At 33.7% G+C, this 20534-nt stretch overlaps 2 protein-coding genes across 2 annotated transcripts in view; one reads left to right on the forward strand and one right to left on the reverse strand.

Moving 5' to 3' along the window:
• Positions 1-1349, forward strand: part of LOC124361858 (tubulin monoglutamylase TTLL4-like) — a 79946-nt gene extending 78597 nt beyond the window's left edge. Inside the window, exon 17 of the mRNA XM_046815893.1 lies at positions 619-1349. Coding sequence (XP_046671849.1) covers positions 619-751 — 133 coding nt within the window. The 3' untranslated portion in view covers positions 752-1349. The remainder of the gene's footprint in view (positions 1-618) is intronic.
• Positions 1350-5869: 4520 nt separating this feature from the next.
• The window catches only part of LOC124361859 (vacuolar protein sorting-associated protein 11 homolog), a 43671-nt gene continuing 29006 nt past the window's right edge, over positions 5870-20534 (reverse strand). Inside the window, exons 19-21 of the mRNA XM_046815898.1 lie at positions 12928-13060; positions 11908-12027; positions 5870-11217 (exon numbers count right to left, since the gene is read on the reverse strand). Of these exons, the coding sequence (XP_046671854.1) occupies positions 11174-11217; positions 11908-12027; positions 12928-13060 (297 nt within the window). The 3' untranslated portion in view covers positions 5870-11173. The remainder of the gene's footprint in view (positions 11218-11907; positions 12028-12927; positions 13061-20534) is intronic.

Genomic DNA, 20534 nt, shown 5'->3' on the forward strand with positions numbered 1-20534 from the left:
TTGGATCCTTATTGAAGTCGGGTCCTTCACTCATTGAGTATTTTAAAGTAGGTTTGTCTCGAGAGGAGTGCATTGAACATCTCAAAATTGCCTTTGGTTCCGAAGCAGCATTCCATGCTACTGATTTCAGGTGGTAGTCTGAATTTCTAGAGTACTGCAATTTGCTTCAAGAGAGTGAATGTTAGGAAGACCGATCACTCAAGAGAAGGTTGATCGGTTGTGCACTATGATCCTAAGAGGACATAATGCACTTATTTAAAAAAAGAAGCTTCGCGGATTGGCTCCGCATCAGTGCAAATAATCTTGTCTAACGTTTTAATAATAAAAAAATTGTTCTTCGATGGGAACCTCACGATTTGACTAAAGAGCATGTGAGAATCCACCAGCAGACCCTCCAACTGCTTAAACTGATACGTTTTCATATAAATGTCCTTGTTTTCAACTGTAAATTTTTCTAAACAGTATTAAATGTACATCTTGTATACTACATTTTTGATTTTCTTTTGTACTATCTAAATTATAACCTAGGGCACGGAGTTAAATATTTTGTTCGTTTCTATATAATAAACTATTAAGATTTAAAAGATCACTGCTCATTACTTGCTTGTATTGTTGCAGAGAGAACTTGAAGTTGAGCCTAGCGTGTTGCACAATCTGCCGTGCCGCACGTCCACGCAGCGGAAAACCAGTTCTGATCACGAAGCCCTACCCTCGCTCAGCCTACACTGCCCGCCGATCAGTCAAGTTATAATCAAGCACTGGGAACTCTTGACTTAAGTTTTATAGGATTTGCAGTTTGCATTTATTTTAAATTAAGTTTCTCGATTGAAGTGTTAATAGAGGTTTTTCACTTGTAGGTCAGCACTAGTCTTTGTAAGTGAGAAGCCCTTGGCTCTCACTCTAGTGAGAATAAATTGTGGAGACCAAGAGTATTAACTAGTTGTTATTGTTTGATACATTACTGCCAGTTTTATCAGATAGTTAAGATGATCAGGACACCTGTGCCTTAGGTTTATTTTTAATGTTAGTTATTAAAGTTGCACTGTTAAACAATCAATCTCCTTAGCACATCACTTCCATTTAAATTAGTTTTCTTCTATATTGAAATTTATATTTTGATTAAAACGTGTTGGATTGTTTTACCTGATACACAGGAATACTAAATAATTTCGAATATTAGAAATCTATAGATTTATGTGATTAAATTATAACGGTAGTTGTTGTAAGAATTGTAAGATAAAATAATTTAAGAAATTTTAATTTGTTGTTCTCATCTCAAAATGCTCAGTAATTTAATAATAGTATTTTATGTGTAAGAACAAGCCAAAAATAAATAATGAGAATTTTCTTACCTGTACTTCTTATTAACATAGCAAGGAATTTTTTACATTTCGATATCTGCAATCTGATCTCTTCCTCTGGTGAGTAACTAACCTAACATTGGATTATTACAATTCTCTAATCTGTTTGATCTTTAGATTTCCTTGATAGTTAATTTTTCAGCCAACCAGTCTTGACAACCAAACCAGCCTAATTTCAACTAATCGATTGGCCTGCTGATTTAATGTAAGAAGCCTCGACTAGATGTGTAACTAATATATCATTGTCAGAGGATAGTTTTGGCCACAGTACCTGTAGAGAGGGGGAGTGTCTCCTCTGAATACCATTTTGTTCATTATAATACTGTTTACCTCCTGCAGTTGATATATGTGCACTTGTGCCTGTACAGGAAATCCATTTTTAGGTCAAGAAAGATATTTTTTTTTTTTATAATTAAAAAACAAACCAGTGATTGCTCATACAATACATTTGGAATAAAACATATGTATTTTACATTGTTACTTATTTTTTAATACAGAGTAAGACTAATGATTAGGCAAAACAAGTAAGAGTGGAAGTAGAAGATCCAGGTTCAAAATATATGGTTTTGTTGGGACTGAAACTGTTTACGGTGATTAGTGATGGGAGAATCAAATAGTATTCGAATACAGGCAGAGTATTCACATATTTGAATACATCAAAATGAATTCGAATACTTTTGAAATGAATGCAATTTCTCTGGAAGAATTGAATTCAAACCTGGAGTATTCGTTTATTCTGGCCAATAGTATTCAAATAAAATATTCAAGAGCAGTATTCGTATTAATATGAGGTTTAAAATGAATACATATATGGAGACTTTGAAAAGAATAATTTAGGGAAGATTCATAATTTGAAAAAATAATTACAAACTTTAATACTTGAAAAAATGTATACTTGTATAATTATTAAATTAAAGAATACATATTATTTCAGAGTTACAGACGTAAGCAATAAAGGCAAATATGAATGTTTATTTCATATTGTTGTGTAAAAACAAAATATTATTGAGGTTTTCTGGCTTCAGTCTATTTCTACGGTCATTAGTGACAAGACCTGCTGTGGAAAATAGTCTTTCAGACCGAACTGAAGTAGCAGGTAAACAAAGATATTTCTTCTGAAGTTCGTATATGACTTGTTTATATGAGGTACAAAAAACCAAAGGCACAAAAAGCAAAAGTATTCGAATACAGAGGTGAATTCGTGACAAACAAGTGAAATAATCAAGGAACAATAGATTGCGGGAAAGAAGTAAGACAGGTTTAGACCTGTCAGAAACGCTCAGCTGAGCAAAAGTATTCAAATGCATATTCAAATACAGGGCTGAATTCGAATTCACTGTATTCGATTCTTTTAAGTATTCGATTCTCCAATCACTAATGGTGATATCAAGGATAATCTGCCAATCTCTAATGATTATTCTGATTAATTTCTTTATATTCTCTGTTAAATTTAACACTGAACACTAAGGCTAGTGTGTATTATGTTTGTTCAGTTTCCCACATTAAATATAATAAGCACTATTTAAAAAATTGTCAAAAATGAAAACTACAATTAATTTTTATTTTTAAAGGCGCATGAAATTGCAACTCAATTACAGCAAGACATGATGATACTTTACATATAACGATATAAAATAGATGTCTTTGCAGTATGCAAGTTTAAGGTAAATATTGAATGATCTTGGTGAATGCTGCATAGGCCGAGTCGGTAGACACATTACGCAATACACAGAAGGAACGTGATAGTTGATCTCGAGGAGTCTTTAAAATGATGTTTGATTTTGTTTACCATGCTATTCACTCAGAACAGTAACTGCAACATCATTAACCTACAAGTGTGCAACAAACAACTGATACCTCTCAACTGTGACATGTTTGGGGCTCTCAGCTTGTGCAGGCGATTTTTAAAGTGGTCGTGCTCGCTTGTGCATTTACGGATTTCGTTAAAAAAATAGTACAGTTGGAATTTTAATGAAATTATTCAAATACTTGGTGTAGAGAAAATGTTTTATAACTACTGTTTTTTTGTTATTTGGCTTTAAAATTTTCAACAGATAGCATTTTGTTAATATTAAAGAAAATGACACGATTATTTTTTAAATTTTCCTCTTATCTATTCAAACCTATGTGCCAAATTTAGTTTCTTTAGCTTAACTATATTTAAAATAATAATTATTCTATAAAAAATAAAAAATGGTGGGTAGTGGCTAAAAAAGACATTTATTGACCTATGTTTTTGATATTTTTTGTTTAAAATAATGAGTACTATCAGCCACAGAAGTTTGTGACACCTTTATGTGAACATCCTGTATGAGACAGAAACGATCACATACAAAATAATTGAATCGTAAAAAGTAACATCTCTGTCTGTGGCAGCATACTTGCCCAGCAAGTGAAAGATCTGGGTTCAAGTACCGGCAGAGCAAGTACTTTTTGTGATTCAATCTTTATTGAAATTATATATATATATATATATATATATATATATATATATATATATATACATTCATTACATTTGCATAAATGGCAATAGCCGAATTTAATTTATTTCAATTAAATTAATTGCTCCCAGCGGAGCAAGTACTTTTTGTGATTCAATGTTTATTGAAATAAATTAAATACGGCTATTGCCATTTATACAAATTTAATGAATGTAAATAGAAGTCATTTGACAGGTATTTGGTCTTCCGATCATATGTTAGTTTGGTTATTTAAATACATAAGTGAAAGAAACAGCCAAATACAAAATAATTGAACCGTAAAAAGTAAGCGCTCTGTGGTGTAATGGTAGCACATTCACCCGGCAAGTGAGAGATTCGGGTTCGGTTCCCGGCAAAGCAAGTACTTTTTGCGATTCAATGTTTATTGAAATAAATTATATATATATAATTTCAATAAAGATTGTTATATTATATATAATTAATTAATGAGTTAATTATTAGTACTGCACAGCCTACTAAAGCAGTGCCTCCACAATTATGATTATCAATCGTCAATACAACATATTCATAGATTATTTTACTTCTTAAATTTGAAACTTTCAAAAATTCTATGTCTCCGTGGCAGGTCCCCCAATTTTGTCTTGACCCTCCGCCCCAAATTTTCCTGGCTTTGTTCTTGCCTGAAACTTCAAGTGAGTGCTGTTATGAAAACAATACTGAATATTTTCATTTTTAGCACTATTAGAGGCCGATACAAAAATACATGCATAATTAAAAATTGTAATCTATAGCACAGTTTCAAAACAATCTGCATACTTTACTCTCAACTATTCTGACTATTGGTCAGGATTCCAAAAATTTCAGAGAATCCTTTGCATATTGATGTAATAAATGATTTTTGTTGACATTATATAGGTGAATAAAATCACAATAAATCTTGTGAAAACTATACAACACAATTCTTATTACAATACACAAACAGTTGTGGGAAAATATGGAAGTGAGGCTTTGAAAAATGAGCTAGTAAAATATAATTATAGAACATTATTTAATAAAATTTAATCCCAGGAAGTAAAATACTTCAAACAATGCCATAAGAAATTACTCCACTGATAATGTGCTCCATTTTACAAAGGAACATTTCCATGTCTGCTAAGGAAATAAATAGTCATATTCACAATGATTTTTCTTTTACCTTCATTATGAACTCGATTTATTGGAATATAATTTAATCACAATACTCATTGTAGGTGTACTTTTCACCAATAAAGAAAGCAGTGTGCCTCTTATAAATACTTGTAACTTTAACTATATAATACAAATAATATTACTGTAAATTAATATGATAAATCAATAACTTAAATATAAAAACTACAACAAAACTTAATATTTGTTTGTATAAATAAAACAATAAACTCATTCATTTAGATTAACAACTTTAATAAAGACATTCTATTAACAATGTATGAGATCAGTTCTATAAAACAACACTTTGTGGTTGGTAAAATTTGTCTTTCCTGTAAATGTACACAAACAGTAATTTTCAAACTTATCTATATATATTATATGATAAGCAATCAAATATAAAGCACATTTTCGTTTTCACAGTGGATGAGCAGATTGAAGTAAATAATCAGGAAGGGGGGGGGTAGATACAATCCTGAAAGCATTTGGTTCATTGTACAGTCATGATTGTGGCAAATATCAAATTAATGATTGCTTATAACAACAAAGTTACACTCTACTGGCCTTTCAATTTCCTACATAAATCTAATGAAAGTAATAAATTAAAATTCCTTCACTTAGCATCTGTTTTTTTTTAAAGTACTCTTTGTATTCAAATTGTTACAGAATTTCGTTTGAAAGTTTCAATGGTAACTCGTTGATTGTTTGACTATTCAAGCCAGCTACACCAATTCCTATCCTTCAAAAAAATTAATGTTAGTGTTAAAAATAGAGATTTTGCAGAAATGGAACTGGATTAGTTTTAGTTTGCCAAAGGGGAACATTCTTTCAATATGAGGAAATGGTGTAAAAAGATTAATTAACCACATATGTTTTTTTAAAAATGTACTGCAATTTAGTATACATTTTTTAAAATTAACACGAGAGTTTGAAGATGTAATTGTAAAAGATAAAACCTGTTATGTGACTTTGTTGTGTAATTACTAAGCCTGGAAAGAAAGACAATAAATATCTCAAGCCCTCATTGGATAGACAGCAAATGTAGAATAGGATACAAACTTTAAAGGCAGGTAAGGAAGCATAAAAACAAACACATTTGAGCTACTTATAGTTCAGAGCATCTTTTAGCTAACTGAGCTTCAACAACTACTCATTACGATGTACCCGATACTTTGAACAGCCTTTTACAATTTTGCATAATGTTTTTGTGGGAATCTGGAAGTCTCAAAACACCGAGTCCTTTAGGAATCTAGACTACAGTTCTCCAAGGCAACAATATCTTCTTCAATCTGTGAAAACCACCAGGGCTACGTGGAGACAGACAACTTCCTCCCCTCCCATGCCGGAGTCGGATGATTTTGCAATTTACTGAATCAGTGCCCTTCCTACCATTCCTTTCATTATTATTTTTATCCTTTCTCACCCATGTTGCTGGCAATGTGAAAAAAAACTGTGAAATTTATGCTAGTGAGATGGGTTTTATTAAGATGAAATGGTGGTACATTACTATATTCTTCAATACATTCTTCAATCGATAATATGCTAATATAGTAAACCTTTGTTATACTTTGCAATCTCTTTTTTTGATTTCATACTCTTCTCCCAATTCACAAATATAGTTGCCCTCTCCTTTTTAAATCAGTTAGTGAACCAAAAGTCTTTGGTGTTTATACCCAAGCGTTGAGAAAAAGGAAAGAACAATCCATTTATTTTTATTTTACTAAAACATTTCGGGACAATGCTTAATCTGTAACATGTGGCCATCAACTTGTATGCCATAATTAATGTTTTATTCTAAAGTAACAACATGTATGTTGGAGATTTAAAAAAAATTATGCAAAGCTAGTACCACTACTCGTTGTTTAAAGCCCATACTGATGACGGATGATCAGGATCAGGATGTCATTTTTTTGGATGTCTTATTTTTAGGAGTCATAAAAAACTCCAGACATAATGTAAAGCATGCAAATCAACAAAATGTGTTGTGATAAACACAAAACGCATGTTATACAAAAAAAGTTGTGCGATATAACAAAATCTGATAACCAAAAATCCTACACAACACAGCAAACGTACTGCAAAAGTATAGGTACACACCAGGACAGGTAAGTGTAGGTTGAGCAGGAAATTCCCCTTTTGGCCAACTACCAGGATAATATTCAGTAAGAAAAAAAAAAAAAAAAGAAAAAAGAGGTAAGGGTAGGGCACAAGGAAGGAATGTACAAACCTCACCTTCAGCCTTATTGAAATTAATTTTACTACACAACTCTTCTGTTGTCAAGTTAGTGTTCATCACTATATTTTATTTTTTATTTGTAAGTATGAGCATGCTTAAAATTATGTCTAAAGTATTTTTGGAAAATGAAGAAGAGGACAGGTACACCTTGAAACATCATGTTTCAGTTTTTTTTAACACAATGATGGTTCTCGTGTATATAGTTAACTTAACTTTTTTTTAATATGGTAGCACTAATATTATTCCATGGGTTTTATTAATTTGTCAAAAGTTTATAAGCACTAAAAGTCAACTAACTACTGTACTGTAAGAGTACAAAAATTGTCATCTCAAGTTATGGAATCAGTTTTCTGATTATAAATCCATTTTATCTGAGGAGATAACAGGATCATGGACATTTGACATTGTTAAGGCAGCTATAATAAAAACACTAAATGATGGCAAATTTCCAAAACTTGTTATCCCTTCAAATAATCTATAATAAAATTTAAACCATTTTATCTGTTTCGCATTTGAAGTTTATGGATAGTGAATGAAAAATACTAGTCCAATTAATAACCCTTAGTTGTGACAGACATTCAATTACAACATACTCTTAAGTTCCTTTTGTAGAATTTAACACTTTGGCACCCAAGCAGTGCAGTGTCTTATACTGAACTATGTGGCAAAGTCTGATGATCATGTAAGCTCGGAGAGTTAATCTCTTTTAACCTGTTGGCGAGTGCGCATTTGACATGAAAAAAGTCCCAAATGAGGACCTTCGTCATATGACGTGTGTTCCCATATGAGGACCATCGTCATATGACGTGTCTAGAGATTACATTAAAATCCATTAGTTTAAACATTTAAACATAATCTGAATGATGAAATCATGGTATATCCAACTAAATGGTATGTCGTAAGTTCCGCCCCGTGACGTCAATGGTGTGTTGGAGCTGATCATCTGCTACACCCAAATCACAAGCTGGAAGGCTCAGCTGTTTGGCTTGACTGTATCAGCTGACGCAAGGATGCGCGATACCGCCGTTTAGTTTTACATACCATGGTTGAAAGTATCCGTAACATGCTACAATCTGGTGGTAAATCAAGGAACTAGTTGCGCCACTTGTGACAGATTTCGCGCCTTTTTTATTCTGCCACTATTCTGCTCCTGACTGATGTGGTTATGTTACTGCTGTGCTACTTTTCTATTGTAATTACTGTTTCTGTTTGAAATTATAGTACAGTGTTATTTAGTGTGAGTGAACACGTTGCGATGGAATGGGAAAATCGCATCTGTGACAATAGCGATGCCATTCGCAGAGAATTGGATATAGAATCTGATGGCAGCTATAACATTGATAACGATGGACATGTATTGGATTCCGATGGAGATTTTTTTAATGTTGAGGACATTTTTGAGAGAGTATGGATGAAGATTTTGCCAATTGCGAGGAAAACTGCATGGAAACTACTGAGGAATCTTTCAACGTGAGTAGCCTAGTCAGTACACCTTTACCTGACCTACATGGACAAACAAATGAAAATGTACACCCTAGTAATGATTTACACACAGATGAGGTATGCTCTACTTGCAAATGGACACACAATGCCAATTTTGAACCTAGGATAGCTAATTTTGAAAGTTCAAGTTCAGGATTCATTGTTACTGATGAATTAGGAGCCAATGAGTGGAAGGAAATTGACACATTTTATAAAATATTTGACTATGATTTTGTTTCCCACATTTCAGCCGAGACAAACAAATACTATTTTGAAAGCACTAAAGGTGTCCTCACTGAGTTTTCCAAACTTCACAAATGGGTGGAAACAAATCCCGATGAAATTTATTGCTTTTTAGCAACCAGCCTTCTGATGTCACATTGCAAAAAAAATACAATAAAACAGTATTGGTCGAGTGATCCACTGATAGAAACTCCTATTTTTTCTAAGATTTTCTCTCAAGATAGATACCTACTTTTGAGGCGCTTGATCCACTTTGATGACAACATAAATTCTAATTCTGGGGATAAGCTATACAAAATTAGGACAGTAATAGAAACATTGAGGAGAAAATATAGATCACTAATTCAGCCATACCAGAATTTAGTTGTTGACGAGAGCCTCATGCTTTGGAAGGGAAGGCTATCTTTTCGCCAATATATTCCCAACAAAAGGAAACGATTTGGTGTCAAAACATTCGTCCTGTGTGACTGTGAAACCGGAGTAGTCTTAGACTTTATAGTTCATACCGGTAAGGGTACAAATATTGACGAAGACAGTTGTAACGATGGCATTTCATCAAAAGTATTCTAAGGCCATATTTGAATAAGAACCACACAGTTTATATGGATAACTGGTATTCCAGTCCAGATCTGTTTTCATGGCTATATGAGAAAAATACAGGAGCATGTGGCACTTTGAATGCTAAACGCAAAAATGTGCCATGTCTCACGAAAAAGATGAAAAAAGGAGATGTTGAGCTGCGGCATAATGATAATATGCTTATAGTTCGATGGTGTGATAAACGTAATGTAACCATGATTACAACTGTGGACAAACATGAAATGGTAAGAGTAAATACAAGAACAGCCAGAAATCAAGTGAAGCCTTTATGTGTTGTTAATTACAACAGAAATATGGGAGCCGTGGACCGAGCCGATATGATGGTTTCGTTATGAAATGACACAACAAGAAAAACTATGAAATGGTATGTCAAGCTGTTCTTGCATTTATTAGACATATCAGTTTTGAATGCCTATCTCATCTACAGAGAAAAAATGAAACAAACAAACCCTAGTGTAAAGATTCACATCATGGACTACCGCATGAATCTAATTCGACAGTTGTTAGAAGCCCACATAGCGCCAAACAACGACGCAGCTGTTCCCGTCTCGCGGCCCGTGGGCGGAGCCAAGGACCCGCTCCGACTCTCCGGTCGCCATTTCCCCCGCCCACTACCTGAGAGTTCAAGCCGCAAGAGGAAACTTCAAAGACCCTGCTACGTATGTATGCACACAACCAAGGCCCCGTCACGGCGAAAGGACACGTCTTATGAATGTTCTTCATGTGAAGTATCGCTTTGCATTTTTCCTTGTTTTCAAAATTTTCATACTCAAAAAAATTTCTAAGAACATATAAAATGCTCAAAAATATAATGTAACCTTATAAACAGTGTTTTTACATGTAATTAAATAGTTTTTTGGAAAAAAATTCAATTTTTTTACCCTTACTCCTTTGAGGTTAGTTAAGGTAAAACGGCTCACTCCTTTAATAACCATTACACGGGAACGTCATATGACGTGCGCACTCGCCAACAGGTTAATTCCAGGTTTAGTGTGTTTAATTCAACTTAAATGTAACTGAGACAGATATTAACTTGTATCGTACATCCATTACTTACCTTCGAAGTAAGACAACATTTGAAATAAAGCGTTGACTTTGACGGAATTTTATTCAATTAAAGCAAAAGAATACAAGTATAATTTATTATATTTCTGTCTGTTTCGTACTTTTAACAAAAATTAAAGTGTTTTGGTTTGTATGACTAGGTAACATTTTCAATGCTATTCCACCTCCTGTTCATATATTTTTTCTACTTAATACTAGCAACTTTTCAAAATAGTAATATATATACACTACATCTTAAACTGTATAAAAACGTTTCATAGCAAGCACGTGTATAAAAAAATGATATGTTATAAAAAGCAGTATAGTACACGGTTAAGGCTCCAATATTAAATACAGTAGAACAGACTATTGACTTATGCTAAGATGAAAAGGGATTCAAATTTTTGCCATCATCATCATCATTTTCAAACGGATTATAATGTGCCGGATAGTCATCTTCTTCAAATGGATTAAGACCAACAGGAGGCTTGGATTTGGGGACTGTCGGACTTTTGATTGCCTGGCTGATGGAATCCGAGCTGTTTGGGGGCTGGTACTTGCTGGGGCTGGGAATCGGCGATCTAAATTGTTCTTGTTTTGGCTTGGTGGGGATTTGCTCGGGAGGCTGAAAAAGATTAAATTGACAAACACGTGAAAAACTAAAATTCTGAGGTTAACTTAAAAATGAACCATAATGCTGCTTAAAAAGCACCCATAATCTGAGATGAATTGGGTAGCATTTATCTAAATTTGTATGACATTTCTATAGTTCATGTCCGTTGTCCATCCATGAGATATCATATTAAAATGATTTTTGAAATGTAACGTATTATATATAAAAAAAACTGGGTTCAATTTAAAATTTGTTTTTTGCTTGGCAAAAAACAAAAATGTTGTAATCCAAATAATGAAGATCTATGGTGGATACCAAAAGGAAATCTGCTTAATTTTACCTTAAAGTAAACAATTATAGTAATTTTCCTACAAGACAAATTAAGAGTAATTAAGGTTTAATTACTTATACCTCATAACTTGAATCAACTAATTCAACAGTTATTTTTTTAAATAGGCCAACTCAGAGCTTAATTAAACCTACCCAACATGTATTGAAACAAAGTGACTTATATAGTATTTTCTTAATTTGTATCTTACAATAACTCTCTGTTAAACCTTCTTAAGAATTCAGAACTAAATGTCCAATATTAAAATTTATCGTAAAGCCGGAACTTTACCTCAGGATATCTTAAATACTTATTTTAATATAACAATCTGAAATGATATAGTTATGTTCTGTCAGTAAAAAGAGTTAATTTACCTGGTTTGTTCTTTACAGCAGTTGCTTTTGGAGGGGGAGACCAGACGGAGTTCTTTTCCGAGTCAGTAGAACCACTTCGAATTGGTAACATTAAACTGCTAATATTTTTAGCAGGTAGCTCTAAAACAAAAACCACAATACTTGTATAATACTAAAGGAATAATAAAAATTACTTTTCCATAAAAACACAAACTGCACATTCGTCTGTATTCATTTATTTTTCAAGATTTTGATCATGTTTTTAATATTACAGTACCATTTTGTGCGTAGTATGATCTGGGTCCAAAATTGAGTGTTTTGCAGAGAAAAGTAAGGCTTGTCATATTTATATAAAAACAATCGCCCAAAGCTAAAGAATTATAGCAAATTTGTTGTTATATTTTTTTATTCTATGACACCGGAGTCGTGTTGTATTTCAGCTGTTCACATAGGCAACATGTTCGCACAGATGTTTCATACCAGGTTCAAACCATTTTAAAGCTATTGACAATTCTGGAATACAATGACACCAAAGTGCAAATTTATATGCCTGGCCAGCTGTTGTCCTCAAAAAAAAAAAAAAAAAAAAACTATTATCAATTAATTATTATACAATTATCTTGAAAATAAAAAGACCACATTTCTGGCTGGATGATTGCTGGCCATAAAAACAAACCACCAACACCGTCAGCGGTTTTGACACCTGCTGAGGCACATAAATGTATAACTACAATTCAAATAGCAGCAGTAGTTACGTACTTCTAAAGAGGATTATTAATTAGAAAAATGTAACTATTTTTGGTACAAAACACTTTGGCGTTATTTTAAAATTATGCAATGCAATATTTCTACTAGATGCTTTACAAATGTTGCATTTTCTTTTATTGTGATGCTCATTCAAACATTTCCCACCACTCTAAAATAATGCTGTATTGTTTATCTTGTCAATGTTTCTGTGAAATCAGAGTTTCTTCACTGTAGAGAGACATTATTAGTTTGAAATATCAAAACTCCACTATATACAGATGACTGTTTACTTACTTAGAGACGGGTCATTTACAATTGTAAGCTTGTTGAAAACTCCTCGACCAAAGTAGTCAGCAACAAGAGTAAACCCATCATCGGCCTTCTCCAGCTGGCTGTGGAATGTCTCATGAAGATCTCGCCCTTGCTCCTAAAATCATCAAATTTATAATGATTGGTCTAATTCTTTTCGTTACCTTTTTCTATAAGGATATGATTTTTTAATACGTATTTAATCCTTATAGTGCTGCAGTCCAATATATCAAACCGTTCACTTTTTTTTTTTTGCAATTCCAACCATTCAAATGCTTTAAAAGTACATGACTTAACTCAGTATTAACTGTACAAGGGAGATGTATTTTTGGCAGCATTTTATGTCTGTGCAATACGCTAATATCGCCTGTAAATTTCAAGGTAAGTCCTTAAAACCTTGTATGCATGTTAGAAATTAACCAAATTATGTAATAAGGCATTTGAAAGGGCTCGTATTTTCCTTGCACATTTGTTAACCAAAATGCAACATTGCTTTAAAATGTCTTTTAAAATTTTTGAATATAAATTAAAATTAAAATGCCTGAATTTAAAAAACTATATCTACAATTACTGCATTATTGGAATTTTTTGAATGTATAATAAATTGAATATAATGAAGTTTATTCCACAGCAATTAAAATTTACAAGACATGACAATAATGGAATATTACTAACCACTGTTACCAGTAATTGTGGCTAGTTAACAAATTTACAATACATAATAAACATAATAGATTTGAGTTCAGTTCAGTATATAATTAAGGTTGACTGCAGCTTTGCAGTGTTTGTGGGTGTCTTGATGTGGGGGGGAGGGGAACATTAGATAAGATAATATAAGATAAGATAAGACAGTTAGTGTTTACAATGAACCTAGACTTAGCTTGTTTGCAATGGATACACCCTTTAAAACTATGATTACAAAGTTATTTGATTTCATATACAAAAGTACACAATTGATTGATGAACGTGATAAAGAAGTAGGCATTTTTACGGATCTGTCTACAGCATTTGAAAGTATATCCCATGAGATACTTGAATTTTTGGGCATCTCAAAGTACTTATCTATTAAACAAGACTTAATTCGCTGAAATTAGGTCCTCTCATGGTGCCAAGTAATTAAACACACATAAAAACATTTAATACTTAAATATGGCGACCTCAAGGCTCAATACTTGGGACACTTTTTTTATGGTACATTAAAGGAATGCTATCAATATTTAAAAATATAAATAGCACTAAAAATCATTTGAACTAACATGCAGATGATTCAAACTTAGTGGTTTCAACTAAAAATTATCATGATCTTGAGCTAACATTTAACCCTTTCAGTTCCAAGCACTTTTGAGGGGGTAGCACTGTCAGTGCCAAGCATTCTTGGTGTTTGTGTAGTGTTCAGCGAAATAATTCATAACTTAAAAAAAATAAAACATAATGAGATGATATTTCTTTATTATGTAGGGACGAAAGTAGGCTATAACTTGTAATATTTATTTAAATGATAAAACATGTTAAAAACTTTAAATAAAAGAAATAATAAAAGCATAATTAAAATTTTTTAAACTTTGAAATAAATAAATTGCAGTTTTATGGTCTTAATTTATTTGTATGCATTTTTTAATTTCCCCTTGTTTACATAGGATGAAACATACCAAATTTAAAGAAAGTAAGTAATTCTATAAGTGATTTATGATTATGATTTTTATAACTGAGTTTTGATTTGTTTAAGTTTAGTATTTGTGTAATGTTCCACAAAATAATTCACAACTTAAAAAAAAAAAACATAATGGGTAATTTTTGTTTTATTGTGTTGGGGGGAAAGTAGGATATGACTTAAATTATTATTTGGATGATAAAATCAGTTGAAATGTTATACAAGATTTTAATTTTTTTACGTGCTGATAAAGAAAATTTGTAATTTGTATGCAACTTTTTCATTGTTCCCTATGTAAGGAGGAACAAGTATAACTTACCAAGTTTAAAAAAGTAACTGTAATACTGAATATGACTTTTCTTATATATTAATACAAAATATTGAAAATCTGCACTCGTATAAAAGTAGTCTCTCATATTTTGGCATAAACCGTACGCAGGAAGTCTTGAACTCAATTAACTGGGAGGTTTTTCCCCATCCCACCTACAGTTCTGATCTTGCTCCAAGTGATTTTAGGACAATAGACAATAGACAATAGACAATATTCTTTATTTGCAATTTCTTTAAGAAATACAATGGCGTCAACATGTGATAATCTTGCTTTACAAATTTTATGTATCTATTTGTTTATTAATTTTGTGCAATGTTTTGTCATCTTATAAAAGGTCAAAAAACTCCTTGGTCGAGTATAAGGGTCGCTCCACTAGCAGTTCTGAAGTTCATTTTTTAACTGGTTTCCTCTCTTGTCCTTAAGGTTTTGTGGCAATGAGTTGATGATTTTTGCGGCCAATGTATGAAGGTTTTTTGCTAATGTTGTTGTGTGGTGAATAGGAAGACTGTAGTCGGCTGCTCTCCTGGTGTTGTATGAGTGTATGTCTTTCATTTCTTGGAAGGTCCAGCTGATTGGTGTAGATGACAACTGCAAGTATGTAGAGTGATGTGACGGTTTTAAGATCTTAAGTGACTTGAACGCTTCTCTGCAGCTATCTGTAGGGCCTAGGCCTGCAAGTGTTCTAATAGCTTTTTTTTGGAGGATCAGGATTTTGTTTAAGGTTGGCCTCGGATGTTGAGCCCCAAGAAATTAATCCATATCGAATGTGAGATTCCACCATCGCGTAGTAGGCTGTTTTGGCTAATTCCGGGCCTCCCATCCACATCATTCTTTTGACTACAAATATCCCAGATGAGAGTTTCTTGGTCAGTGCATTAATATGATCTCCCCAAGAAAGGTCAGCATCAATTGTGAGCCCCAGTAGTTTTGTCTTTTGTTCTGTCGAAATATTGGGAATATCTGGTATTTGTTCATGTCTTCTGCTAAAATTTGATATGTGTGGTTTTGGATGGATTGATAGCTAAGTCGTTTTGAAGACAGTATTGGAGTGCTTTGTCTGTAGATGATAAAAATGCTAGTTACTAATTCATGTGTTGTGTCATTTGCAAATAGAAGAGTTGTATCGTCTGCGTACATTATAGTCTCTACATTGTCATCATTGATAAAAACAGAAAAGTCGTTGGTGAAAAGAAATAAATAAAAAGGGGCCCAATACTGAGCCTTGAGGCACTCCTCTTCTCACTGGCAGTGGCTTTGATCTGTAATAACACATTTTTTTTCCATTCAGATTTTGTTGAATTTTCAGTAATTTGTGTTGCGATCTTTCAGGTAGCTAGCCACCCAATCTTTTGCTAGGCCGTCAATACCTAAAGCCAAGAGTTTTCTCAGGATGAGGTCATGACCCAAGCAATCGAAGGCTTTGCTGTAGTCAAGTAGAATAGCTGAGACATGTTTGCCATCTTCCAGGTTGTCTGTGATTTTTTCAAGTAAAAATTGGTAACAGCTGTGGTGGTGGATCTACCTTTGAGAAATCCATGTTGATTTTTTGTAATAAGTTCATTTCTTTCCATGTAGTCTAGCATTCTTGACAGAGCAATCTTTTCTATTATTTTTGAGAGTGTTGATATTAGCGAGATAGGGCGGGTAATTCTCTGGTTTGATGAGGGATCCTTTCTTGTGTTTTGGATATATTTTAGCAGTTTTTAAAGCAGAGGGGAATTGTCCTGAACTAAATGATTTGTTTATTATGCTGACTAATGGAGGTGCGGTGCTAGTTGTTTGGCACAGTGTTTTACGACCTTTGATGGAATCTCGTCTACTCCACAAGATATAACTTAGATTTTAGTGAGGATATTGTTGCAATGACTTCCTTTGTGTTAGTAGGTTTTTAAAAATAGTAATCGGGTATCACTTTGTGGGAGGGTAATTTGGTGAGTTATTATTTGTGTTTTTAAATTGTTCACGATTGTTTTCCAATGTGGAAGCTGCTATTTTCGAAAAATATTTATTAAAGTGTTCAGCCACAAGAACAGGGTTATCCTCTATTTTGCCATCCATCTCCAACTGCATATTTGCTTCACCTTTTTGTTTATTTTGTTTTCTCCGAGTTGATTGTGTCCAGATGGCTTTACTCTTGTTGTCAGCCTGATTAATATATTCTGCTGTTATGCTTCGTTTGAGATTTCGGAGTTTAAGGTCGTAGGTTTTCTTTTTTTCTGTCATTGCTATTTTTGTCATCATTATTTCCAGTTAGTTCATATCTATGTAAGGCAGTTAGAAAGTCTTCTTTTAGAATTTTTACTTCTTCATCGTATTGTTACATTAAGCTTCCTACTTGGTTTTGCTTGTGCTTTCTTCTTAGGACATACATGAAGTCTAATGTTTGTCTTACTGTTGTTAAAAACAAGTTATAGCTCTCTTCAACATCTGATGCAGCATGCACGCTCTCCCCAATTTTCTAGAAAGAATTCGTCTTTAAGTATGTCAAGATTTTTCCTTGAAAATATTCTCCTCACAGTAGCTTCTTTCTTAGAGGACAAATTTGTTTGCATTGTTGACGGTGCAAATCTGGCCAGTGTGATCTGATATCCCAGTCTGTACTACTGTAAAGTTCACCATATCTTCTGATATGTTTGGTGCAAATACAGTCAATAGATGTTCTGGAGTGATAAGTAGTCCTTGTCTCTGGGAGAGATAGCCGCTTGATACCAAAAGTTGATAGTTCATCCTCAAAGAAAGTGTTGTCTGTATTTTACGGTTAATCTGTCTATATTGACATCTCCCATTAAGATTTGGAGTTTAGCTTCAGCTTTATATGTAGTAAGTACGTCAGCTAATATGTCAACAGCTAATTTGACTTGTCCTCCTGGAGGACGATAAAACACCAAGTACATAGAGTGTTTTATTCTGGATATTAATTTTTGTTAATGCAGTTTCACATACCAGGTTCCACGTTCCTATTAGATATGTCTATTGCTTCTGTTTTTAGGTTACGTTTTTCCTGTACATAGATTGCAACTCCTCCCATTTTATGATTTTTCCTACTGTAAGATGTTACTAATTCATATCCACTAATCTTGGTAAGTAATAGCTTTTCTGTGCTCAATCCATGTTCAGAAAGTATCAGTATTGTTGGTTTTAAATCATTCATTAGATGGTTTATTCTCTCTACTTTTTTTGATAGTCCTTGGACATTTTGATGAAATATAGTTATGGGGAGCTATTTCATCTTGCGTAGGATTAGAATTCCAAAATATTTTGATTTTGTGTTTTTTTGTAGCCTGTTTGTGCCTTGTCTTTCTTGGATGTCGAAATTCTAAAAAAGGAGCTTTTTCAGTATGGTAATACTGATCTGAAGAGGTGTTGTTCGTGAGTTTTGACTCATGTCCATTTTCCTGGGTTTCTTGGTGGTCTTCACCTACTGTAATGGGTGGCAGCAAGGTGTGGTGTGTCATGGTTTGAGTTCTCTTGAGTAATCGGCAAGGGTGTGTGTTATTACCTTCTCTCCGTATTTTCCAGAGTAGAGGCACTGTGAGTCTGAAGTGTAAGAGATTGACTTAGTGGGATGTGTTCATCTGTTTGCGCGTGTGGTACTATGTGTGATTCAGCCCTAAGATGTTTTGCTAGATCGTTGTCCGAATAACTGTTCATTTGCTTCACCCATTTGCTTAGTGTGTCATTTGCCACTGGTGAGAAATATTTGAAGGTTTTTTTGTGTCTTGTAATTGCCACAATGCAGTGTGATTTAGAGTTGTAGAGCTCCTCTTCTGGGATCTTTGATGTTCGTACAACCGCAATGTGGTCAGTTTGTTTTCCTTGATATTCGTGGATAGATGACACATCATACCCTAATTTTTGTAGCTCCAGTTTTTCAGATTGTTTAAACACTAGTACTTTGTGTTCATGTTTGTCAATGTTGAGTTTTTTTTATGTCGTCCAGTTGAAAAGTTTGTGTTTCTTTCTTTATGGAGCTGCATGTTGTCATTCCTTGTGGGTAGAAATGGGACATTAGAGCTGCCACACTGTTTGTGCACCTGTATGAATGGTGTAGAATTTTATCAACAGTTGTCAGCTTCATGATGTCGTAGTAGGTTAAGTCATGTGTTGTTCTATTTATATAAGGTATCTGGTTAATGTCACCAATGAGAAGGGCTTCCTGAGCATTTGCTAATGCGCATGCATAGAGTATTTCACCAGCGTGCATCATCAGGGCTTCGTCAAAAATCACTCTTTTGTAGGTGCCTCCCGATTCCATATATTTTGTCTTGTTTATCAGGAATGAGTGGACTGTCCTGCATGCATCCTTTGTGTCATCACGGTTTGGTTGCTTCTGGCTTAGTCTCTTCTCGAAAATCTTTTGCCCCTTCTTTCGTAGGGAAAAAGCACTAGGTCTCCATCTTTTATAGTTATTGGTGATAAAAGTGGTTTTACCACACCCTGGTACTCCCTGAACCAATTTGATTTTGATGTTAGAGGGATCTTTAATTTGGAGGTGTTTTACACTTTTTGTAGAGTCTGATTTGGTTCATAATGACTGTTTCGTCAGAGACTAAAATAATTTCATTTGTTGGTTTGGCACTCGAGGGAACCGAGTACTTGAAATTGTTGTTGCATTGAAGTTCTATGAAATGAATACCATCAAAGCCAAATTGATAATTTATTTTTGGAATGGTTACCTAAAAGCAGTTTTCCCCCGTCTTAAGATCAATTACATCGTAACTGAATTTCGAAGCAGTCAGCTTCTTCTTAATTTGGTCCAATGTGCTGTTGTTTAGTGTGTTATTTTTGTAGAATTGGGAGAATTTTTGAAGAAGTGTGTATTCTGCAGTTTTTCCATAGTGTTTTTTGTTCTTCCATTGCAGCCACTGCAAAGCTTTGAACCATTGATTCTTCTCCTATTTTAGTTGAGTGTAGAGCAGGGGTTACAGTCTCATTACTTCTCCAGACATTGTAGATACCTGTCTTAGGTGCCAAACGGGATACTTGTAAGTTGTGAATTGTATTGATCCTCAAGTATTCTGTCCAAAGATTTTTTAATTGTTTTGTCAGTGGTATAGAATCTGAATCTATGTAAGTATGCATTGCAGGAGAATTGCTGAAAGACTTGAAGGATATCCGCAACACTGGTGATACCTAGTTGCAGCGAGCTAAGCATGTCACTTACATCCAATGAGAAAAGTACTGGGAATTTGATGCATTCGTTGATTAGTTTCGTTAAATTTGAAAAGTTTTTCTTTCCAGTTGCTTGTTTTGCTCTGATGAGAAACATAGTTACAAAGTAGATCTTCTCTTTGTCTAAAAATGTCACAAAGCTATTGTATGAGAGTTTGTGTTCATTCACCCTTTTAAAAATATCCTCCGCTGTTTCTGAGGTTAATTTCAAGGAGCATTTTTGTTTTTTTCTACGTCAAAGAACCCAATCTCACACAATTTAGGTCTATCATCATCGTTGCAAAGAGTAGTGGATATTAGTGGTGTTTCATCTGGAATGAAGCCGACAGTTTTAGCTTTCCAATCACTGATATATCTTGAGGGTCTATGGTGGAGATGCGTATTTTCTTTAAGCTGTATTTTCACTTGTTCCCGAAAATGAAGACCTGGCTAGCAACA

The sequence above is a fragment of the Homalodisca vitripennis genome, chromosome 5 (genome assembly GCF_021130785.1).
Source record: "Homalodisca vitripennis isolate AUS2020 chromosome 5, UT_GWSS_2.1, whole genome shotgun sequence".
Classification (NCBI taxonomy): domain Eukaryota; kingdom Metazoa; phylum Arthropoda; class Insecta; order Hemiptera; family Cicadellidae; genus Homalodisca; species Homalodisca vitripennis.